We start from the raw sequence: 10477 nt of genomic DNA on the forward strand, positions 1-10477 counted from the left end.
AAGTTAATAAATGGAATTAGTAAATTATTCTTATAATTGTAATTCCATTTTATGAAAAATTATAGTTAAGTCGATATTTCAAGTAAATAACTAGAAAACAATTTTCAGAGTGTAATTGCAATGGGTTTTCGCATAGATGCTTCTTTGATAAAGAGCTGTATGAAAAGACTGGACATGGTGGTCATTGCCTAGACTGTGCTGGAAATCGGGACGGACCAAACTGCGAAAATTGTAAGGTAAACTATTATCAAAGAAAGAATGAAGCTCATTGTACAGCATGTGAATGTAATGAAATCGGTAAATTAATTTAATTTATTATAATTATTGTTATAATGCTATATATTTTTAATATTATGTTTTATGTAAGGTTCTTGGAATCTGCAATGCAATTCTGAAGGTAAATGTCAATGTCGTCCTGGAGTTACTGGTGATAAGTGTGATCGATGTGAAGATAATCATTTTGATTTTGGAATTACTGGCTGCAAAGCTTGTGGCTGTAATATAGCTGGAAGCTTAGATAATCAACCAAGGTGTAATGCTGACTCTGGACATTGCATTTGTAAAGAAAACGTCGAAGGCATTCAATGTAATAGGTATATATATATTTTATGTGTCGATATTTATTTTTTGCAGATTTCTTGTGTAATTTTTCACTCTTCAATAAAATATAGAATACTATATTTTAGAATATATTAACTTAGGTCATTTAAAAATATCAATTGTTAATTATTTTTTTCTATTTCACACCTAGATGCAAACCAAGTTATTTTAATTTAGATGAAGACAATGAATTTGGATGTACACCATGTTTTTGCTACGGCCATTCATCAGTTTGCCAATCTGCTCCGGGATATTCTAGAGGTAATTGTTTTATTATATAATTTGGATTCATACATTTTATTTAATCAAAATATATATGTTTAGTGTCAGTTGAAAGCGTATTTGCTCGAAGTAATGAACGCTGGAATGGTTCAGATGTATATGGAAGATCTATATTGCCTATACATAGTCCGTATAAGCAGTCACTAGAAATTTCATCTCCCTCTAGGGAACCCGTCTATTTCTTAGCTCCAGGTGAGGATTGCAAAAATATTAAGTAAAACCATTATTGAATAGTATAATTCTATTAAATATATCAATATAGAAAAATTTCTTGGAGATCAACGATCAAGTTACAACCACGATTTGACCTTTAAGCTAAGTATAGGAGAAAATAGTCCTGAACCTACAGTGAGTGATATCATGATAGAGTCTGGTTCTGGTCTACGAATTACTCAAACCATTTTTGGTCAAGGAAATCCATTGCCTTCAGATACGGTATTACTAAAAAAATAATTTTTAGTAATTTTTGAAATTATCATTTTTATATTTTATTTAAAGCCAAAGGTATTCAAGTTTCGTCTCCATGAAAGTCCGGATTATGGATGGCAACCAAGATTATCAACTCGTGAATTTTTTAACGTATTATCAAATCTAACAGCAATAAAAATTCGTGGAACATATACTGAAAGAGGTGCGTGTTTCTAATATATTTTTTATGAGACAATGATATAATGATATGTAACTTATAATTAAAATAAGGCGTTGGATTTCTGGATGATTTTTCATTGCAAACTGCTCGTCGAGGTGCTCCAGGATTACCAGCCCACTGGATAGAAATGTGTACTTGTCCCGAAGGCTACATAGGGCAATTCTGTGAATCTTGTGCGCCCGGTTCACGTCATGAACCTACAAGCGGTGGACCCTTTTCTCCATGTGTTCCATGTAATTGTCATGGTCATGCTTCGATTTGTGATGCTGATACAGGTATTTTTTTTGTGTTGTTATCATTCAAATACCATAAAATTGTTTAACTTCAAATACACATTGAAAAATAAATTTATAATATTTTTAGGTCGATGTATTTGTCAACATAATACTGCAGGAGAAAATTGTGATCGATGTGCAAAAGGATATTATGGAAACGCCCTTCAAGGGACAGCTTTTGATTGTAAACTATGTCCATGTCCCAATCAAGGAAGCTGTGCTTTAATCGGGGAAGATACAGTAATTTGTTTAGAATGTCCAAAAGGATACGGCGGTTAGTACAATACAAAATTGTATGAACTTATTAACTATATTTAAATCTGTTATCAGGTCCTAGATGCGACATTTGCAGTGATGGATATTTTGGTGATCCGACTGGAAAAAATGGTCCAGTTAGTATTTGTAAGCCATGTGACTGTAACTCAAATGTAGATCCAAATGCGATTGGAAATTGTAATAGAACAACCGGAGAATGTTTAAAATGTATTTTTAATACTGGAGGAGCTCAATGTGATCAATGTTTACCAGGTTAATTAGAGTTACATGTTTTTTTAAATAAATTACGTTAGTAATATTTTAATCTTTAATTTTAATCTAAGGCTATTATGGTGACGCTCTTGACCCAATTAAAGGGGATTGTAAACCATGTGATTGTTTTCCTCTTGGTACCATTGAAACAGGATTTGGACCTTATGCATGTGATCAATTAACTGGACAATGTCAGTGTAAACCTCATGTTGTAGGAGTTAATTGTGATCAATGTGAAGTTGGATATTTTAATATAATTAGCGGAGAGGTAATAAAAATCATCTAAACTAGAGTATGTGTATGATTATGGTGATTTACATTTTTAAATATTGGAGTGACCCTAAATCGGACTTAAAACTTTCATAAAAAAATCAAATATAACATAATTTTATTTTTACATGAAATAGTGTTTTAAGTTAGATATTCATACCAAACTGAACATCATTTAGGGTATTCAGATTGACTTGATAGTTTGTTACTTAGCTAATGTGTATATATAATAATACATGGGTACTCAATACATTTTCTGTTTTATGCAGGGTTGTAAATCATGTGAATGTGATCCAATTGGATCATTAAATAATACTTGTGATACTTCCACTGGTCAATGTGTTTGTAGCGCAGGAATCACAGGCAAAAAATGTGACGGATGTGAGCCATTCCATTATGGATTCTCCACTGAAGGATGTAAACCATGCGCTTGTGATTCTATAGGTTCTGTTTCACTTCAATGTGATTCCAATGGACAGTGTCCAGTATGTTTTCAAGCTAAATTTATTTATTTTAAGTTAAATAAATTAAAACTTTTATCATATGATTTAAATATTCAATTGATTTAACCAAAAATTTGAATTCAAAAATAAATATTTAGTATAAACTAATATGTATATTTTAAATAGTGTTTAGAAAATGTCGAAGGTCGACGATGCGATCAATGTAAAGAAAATAAACATGACCGACAAAGAGGATGTCTAGACTGTCCTGCTTGTTATAATTTAGTTCAAGACGCTGTAGCTCTTCATCGTGAAAACTTGAAAAAATTAGAAAAAGTATTGAAAGATATTAATAATAGTCCAACTGTTATAAATGATGCAGAGTTTGAACAAAAACTTCATGAAGTGCAAGCATTAGTAAATGACTTAGAAAAGAATGCAAAGTTTTCAGCTGGAGGTTAGCTATAAATATTTATTTCATAATATTATCGTTGTCTATTGATAAGTCTACAACAGTTTAAATGTTCACTTTTTTGTCTAATGGTATTTAATTTACTTTTTTAGCTTTGATGCGAGGCTGAGAACATATTAATTTTATAATAATTTATTAATTTATTATTATTATTTTTTTTAGCTTCGATGCGAAGCTGAGAAGGTATTAATTTTATTATAATGTGTTTTTTTTTTGTGTCTGTTACCACTTATTCTCAGCTCACATCGAACCGATTTCTTTTGACGTATAATAATCCAATTGAAAAAATTTCCGTCGTTACCCGTAAATGGTGAAAATGTCCAAAAAATTATAACTTTAAAAATCGTTTATTTTCGAATTTTTTTTTACTTAAATCTGCCATACCTTTTTCAAAAATGAACAAATCAATATAATTTTTATTTTTATAGATTCATAATGTCTTTACCTATCATTTAATATATTTTTTTTATAAATTTAATTCTTTACCTGCCCGCAGGGGGGATTTAAAATGACAACTTTTTTACAAAAAATTTACTTTTACATTTAACTTTTGAAAGTGTTCCTGAAAATCTAATACTTCTATTTATATCTTAAATTAAAGCTAATATAATGTACTTTATTACGGAAAAAAACAGTTTTGGACTTCATTTTGTCTTCATGATATAAATGGCTACCGAATGCTATTTTTGTGTGAAAATTCTCGATTTTATATATTAAATTTTTTACTTTAAAAGCTATAACTTTTTGAAAAATGTATTGATCAATACAATTTTTTTATGAGAAGTAGTATTTATATACAACTTTCATTTGACATAAATTACTTTTAAATTGAACAATTTTACTGTATACAGGGGGGTTCAAATCTGAAAAATGCATATAGAAAGTAGAACTTTTTTAAATTAACTTTTGAAATTGTTTTGGAAAGTCTGAAATTTTTATATATATCTTAAATTAAAGCTAATGTAATATACTTTATTATGAAAAAAAAAAAAATTTCGGACTTTATTTTATCTTCACGGTGAAAACAGACATCAAAGTTAATAAAAAAAATACGATATTTGTAAATAAATTCGTTTTTATATTTATAACTTTATAATGCCATAACTTTTTGAAAAATATATGGATCATTATAATTTTTTAAGATAAGTACTAATTTATATTTTTCTTTTATGCGACATACTTTTTTTTAAATCGGATCATTTTCTTTTGTATATATATTTATACTTTCATATATTACACTTGTAAATCATAAAACTTGTAATCAGAATATAAAGAAGGAAATAGAAGATCACGTCCTTGGAATAATCCATACATTTTTTTAAATTAAACACTATCTATATATTTGCATCAAAGCGTTTTTTATGATAGTGATTTTAATCACTGTCAGATATCAACTATACTGGACCCAACTATGCCACGTCTCCACTGTGCGACTATCCGAGTGTGCTGGGGTTTTTTTTTATATTAAAATACCTTACAAGAGTTTGTTATAGTAATGAGGCTACCATAAAAGTTACATGAATCTAACTTACATTGAATACATAGTTATTCATATTTTGAGTATTTTGCCATCCCTAAGTTAAAAGAAATGGCTTGAGTTTTGAATTAGCTTAAATTGTCCTTTTTATCTTTCGACTAATGAGATGTACGGTGTTTGCGTCTACAAAACTTATGAAAAATTAATCAAGAGAAGAGAATATTTTTGACTCTAATGATAATTTCTTGTACACCATTTATTCATAATTTAGAAAAAAATATTTTCTGAAAAATTTTGTATCAAACTCTTCAATTTTTATCTAATAGTCATCAAATATTGGAAAAAATACTTTTTATTATACAAATTTTTCATAAAAGTAACATATACTTTTTAACTTTTTTATAATTTTTCCACAAAAATAACAATACTATATTATTAAAAATTGATTTTAATACTATTTTTAATTGCTATAATAAAAATGTTTATTTATTTATTATACTTTTAATCAAAGAACTACTATCAGGAAAATGTTAGACATATGAGTTCATTTTGCTTGTGAAATAATTTACCAATTTTTTAAAATTAAACACTATCAACAAATATGCATAGAACCGTTTCTTATGATAGTGATTTTAATCACTGTCAGATATCATCTATACTTGTTCCTCTATGCCACATTAACACTGTGCCGTGATCCCTCTGTGCTACCGTTTTTTATTTATGCCATTAAGGTATAAATTGACATAATGTATCTTCAAAAATTATTATGATGTACCTGTTCGCGTAATAATTCATTGAAATATGAAATATTTTTATTGTTTTCTGTATGTGATACTGATTCTCCGATTTTTCTATATTTTTATAATTACCTTCGAACTTTAGTTATTACTATATATTATCAATTTTATTACAACTAAATTATAAATATGGCATTTTTATTTAAAAAAAAAAAAAGGTATACTATGATAGACGATAACATTTTTTTTTTTATTATTATAATTATAATGTTATTGATTTTATTAAAAAAAGGAAATATTTCAACGAGTGACAAGGTACAATCACTTCAAGGCCAAATAAAAGAAATAGAAGAACTTATGATTCAAACTAAAAATTGGACAGCTCTAGCAGAAAATAATGCAATTCAAGCTGACAAAAATCTTACAGAAGTTGAAAAAATTAATGAAGATATTACTAATGTATTGAAAAGAGCATCGGATTATATACAAACTGAAGGAGCGACAGCACTTTCTAAAGCAATAATGAAAAGTGATGAGTTAGGACAACAAAGTGATCAAATGTCTGCAATTGCTAGGGAAGCAAGAAAACTTGTACAATCGTAAGCTATCCATATTTTTTTTAATCTACAAAGTTATTTATTAAGAAACATATCATAAGCTCTTTACATTTTTGAAATCTAAAAATTATACTATCTCAAAACGTAATAATACAATACTGATTATTAACCAGTTCAAATTTTATTTAGACTAGTTTGCATAAAATAATAAAAAAATAATAATAGACTCACTTTTAACTTTCGAATGTTACCCTTAAAATATACACTATGAATAATTTTTTCTTACGATAAACTTGATATTTACAATATTTTTTTAATAAAATTGAAATATAAAATATATAAATTTGTTAGATACTTCATTATTTAACGTTAAATTTAGTATATTTTATTATCGACAATGTATCATTTACTTGTATGATGTACGAGTGTTAAGTGTAATGTATATCGTAACACATAGCTGTCAATGATTAATATATTATGTTATATTTGTTTTTCATCATATATATAATATTACTTATGTAATATTTAGAATATTATTGAATGTAAATAAATAAACGAATCTAACAAGAATACAAATGTTAGATAAGTGAATAATGTAGATAAATATTTAAAATTTTAGTAAAGAAGAAGAAGTTGAAAAAATGAAAACTATTGCGGAAAAAGCTATAAATGTTTCAACGGAAGCATTTGAAATTACTAAAGATGCTGTCAATCAACAAAAAAACATTAGGTACTATTTTTTTGTTCAATTGTTATTATATATAATAAGCAAAAAAATGTATATATTATTATTTATTCAGCGATGAGTTAAAAACCCTTGATGCGGAATTAAATTACGTAAAGGATAGATTAGATGCAATTGTAGAGCAAGCAAATGAAACTCATGAATTAGTATCAATGATAAATAACGATTCATTGGCAATATATCGTGATATTTATGCCATTAATTTGCCAGATATAAATGCTTCACTAATGAAACAAAACGCTTCAAATTTAAATTTGGAGGTATAATCCAAATAAATATTTAAGTTATTTTACTAAAAACCAATTTTAAAAATCACGTACTCGTGTCTCTTTTTTAGATTCAACATATTGACCTAGAAATTACTAAATTAAAAGAAAGTAATTCTAATCTTTTAATGGAAGTCGCCGCTGAATTGTTAGAGTCAGAAGAAAATTTGAAAAAAGGAGAATTACAGTTAAAGCAGAGAGAAAATCTATTAAAACAAGCAAATGCCTCTTACGAAAAAGCTACCCAAGCCCTAAAATTAGGAACAAAAACGCTCGAGGAAGCTCAACAGACTTTAAGCACTCTTCAAGGTAATAATATATCTATAAATTGTGAACATCTAATAAATTAATAATTTTTTATAGCTTTTGATAAACAAATACAAGAAAGTAAACAGAGTTCAACTGAAGCATTAGGTCAAGTTCCAGACATTAAAAAACTAATTGAAGAGGCTAATGATAAAACTCTTCGTGCACAGGCAGCATTAGATGGAGCAGAAGCTAATGCTATTATCGCCAGGAATACATCATTAATAGCACAAACAACTTACGCTGAACAAGCATCCCAAGTAAAAAACTATTTTGAATAAGAATTAAAACTTATAATATAAAATATCAGAGAAGAAATTTTTACACTTGAATTTTTATTTTTGTTTAGGAAGCTGAAAAAATAAAAAAAATTGCATTAGAGACTGCTATAGAGGTTCACAGTTTATTAGATGAGAGTGATGGTTTATCAAAACGAGTAGGCCATACAGGAGAGCGACTTAAAGAAGTAGAAGAACAATTTGAAAAAGACCAACAAAATATTAATGATGTAAGTAATTAAATATTTTAAAATTTTATTGTTAACTGTCAAAATATTATTTTGCAATGTTTTTTTATTTAAAATTTCAAATATCGAAATTAGGCAAAGAAAAAAATTGGTCAAGCAAAAACATCAGCGTATGAAGCTAAAAAAACGGTTGATAAAGCTTTAGAAGATGTCAGCGCAGTTCTTAAAGAGTTGTCTAATCTTGAAGATATTGGTAAGTATTTGTTTATAAATATGATTTTTACTATTCAAAAATTAGTAGATTCCTACATTTACGACATAACAAATGTGTTCACTATAAGAAATAATTCAATAAATCTAAAATTTCAATGTGATAATTTTAATATACATGTTACTTTTATACACAAGTAGTTTAATTTTAATATAAAGTATCGAAAAATTGTTCACAAATACAATATTTTTATCACTATTAATTAAATGTTGCATTGCATTGGATGCGTAAAAAAAATCCAGTAAATATATGATAAAATTCGAAAAAATTTTAATTTTACAAATTGATCTAGGCGGTTAATAATCTAAGACAATGACTAGAATGCAGTGAGTTTAGCGCTGAATACACATCATCATAAGAAATATTAATATTGGATAGAAGAAAGAATACTGACTAGGAATATGTTAATTTAAAAGTCTCTAGTGTCTTATGATAATGCTCGTGTTCAACTGCTGTATTCTAAAAAGCAAATTATGAATAGAAAATTGGTCTATAAATTTCATTCGATATAAACTATTATAAAACGAATTTTTTATTATCATATCATTAAACTAAAAGAATTTCCATCAAATAAAACTAAAATTTCGGTTTATAATCCTGAATGGATGAAAAATAATAACTAAACTACTCATTATTGTAGAGTTTTTTAAGCTAAATCGATTTTTCTTTTATGAAAATTAAAAATTTTCAAAAACTTCCAATAAAATAAGCGTCTTATTGTTAATGAATCAAACTTGATTTTTACAATGGTTAATAAAAAAAAGTTAAACTTATATCTATTCATTATTACGAAAAAATTATTATTTAAAGAAAAATGGGGGTTTGTATAATTAATAATTTATTTAGTATACAAAATAATATATGTATAAACACATATTATGTGTATATGTATATATTTAAGTCTCTATTGTTGGACATCTGCTTAGTTTTGATGATATTTCAAATAATTGAAGCCTAGTTAAAGAAAAGACAAGTTGAGTACAACTTATTTACCTACTTAATAACACATTTAAAAACTATTAAATAACCTTTAGCAAACATTTTTTCTTTTCAAATTATATCGGTAAAAATGTTCTAAAGGTACTAACTTTATGTAAACCTTAATGATATTAGCGTTAGTATATAGACTATTTGAAATCTACTAAGGTATAGCTTGATATTAAAATTATTTTTATCTATTTAATAATATTTATAGACAGTGAGATGTTAAATCAGCTTAGTTCTCGATTAGAAACAGCAGAACAAGAATTGGCTAATGCTAAGTTAGACGAAAAACTTCAGAATATCAATGCTGCGAGAATATCTCAGGTAAGTGCAGATATTTTCGTGTCAAGTATTTTGTATTTAAAAAACGTGCTTTGTCATAATTTAAACTCCTTTAAAGGCTCAGTTAATTAAAAACTATGAAAATGAAATTGAATCACTGACTAATGACGTCAAAAATATTGACTCTATCAGAAAAGCACTTCCAGAAGGATGTTGGAAAAGAACACATTTGGAAGTCCGTTGAAATAGTATTTCTGAAATTAAATTACTACCCTATTAATATTTTTATAAACTAAATCCCTATTAGTCACTTATTTGTGTTCATAATACTGTATCACCTAGATATTTATAAGCTTTTATTTTTTAATGTAAATTATTTAGTTTAGGTCTAAATAATTATTGTATTTACAATAAATTATTGTCATCAATAATTACTTAAATCTGTAAATGTATAGTCAATTTTTTCCGATTATTCTAATACTTATTATTATTGTGTATACATAATTAAATTATTTAATTTAATTGTGGACTTATTTAAAAGAATTTTCTACGTTCTTTGACTAAATTAAAATTAGATTTTAGGGACTAATTTAATAAAAATATATTTTTTAATTTAATTCCATATGCCAAAGATCTAATTTATGATTCTATAATTTAATTATACATTTATTTTCATTTAATTGTAAAACTATTAATAAATCAAATTACATTTTGTTGCTTGAAGTCTAATATTTTTTAGTTTCTTACTAAAACCTTGATATTAATTTTATTACATTCTATATTTAATTAACTGTGAAATTTTTTCGACAAAAAATTCCTTTTTTTATTTAATATTCCAGTTAGTTTTTTTTTTTTAAATAAAAATAA

At 26.4% G+C, this 10477-nt stretch overlaps 2 protein-coding genes across 6 annotated transcripts in view; one reads left to right on the forward strand and one right to left on the reverse strand.

The window, feature by feature from the left end:
• The window catches only part of LOC126904608 (uncharacterized), a 95621-nt gene that overhangs the window by 9944 nt on the left and 75200 nt on the right, over window positions 1-10477 (reverse strand). The window lies entirely within an intron of this gene.
• LOC126903953 (laminin subunit gamma-1) lies at window positions 87-10174 on the forward strand (the record flags this gene model as incomplete). The annotated part of the gene is made up of 21 exons (XM_050682541.1): window positions 87-297; window positions 368-593; window positions 752-861; window positions 925-1074; window positions 1145-1317; window positions 1381-1513; window positions 1582-1806; window positions 1895-2080; window positions 2137-2334; window positions 2406-2602; window positions 2874-3089; window positions 3234-3504; window positions 6026-6332; window positions 6910-7020; window positions 7091-7295; window positions 7373-7610; window positions 7665-7867; window positions 7957-8115; window positions 8209-8326; window positions 9540-9652; window positions 9729-10174. Coding segments are annotated over 21 exons (3876 nt in total), but the record flags the coding sequence as incomplete, so codon positions are not given.

This window comes from Daktulosphaira vitifoliae, unplaced genomic scaffold (genome assembly GCF_025091365.1).
Source record: "Daktulosphaira vitifoliae isolate Bord-2020 unplaced genomic scaffold, ASM2509136v1 Scaffold_4, whole genome shotgun sequence".
Taxonomy (NCBI): Eukaryota; Metazoa; Arthropoda; class Insecta; order Hemiptera; family Phylloxeridae; genus Daktulosphaira; species Daktulosphaira vitifoliae.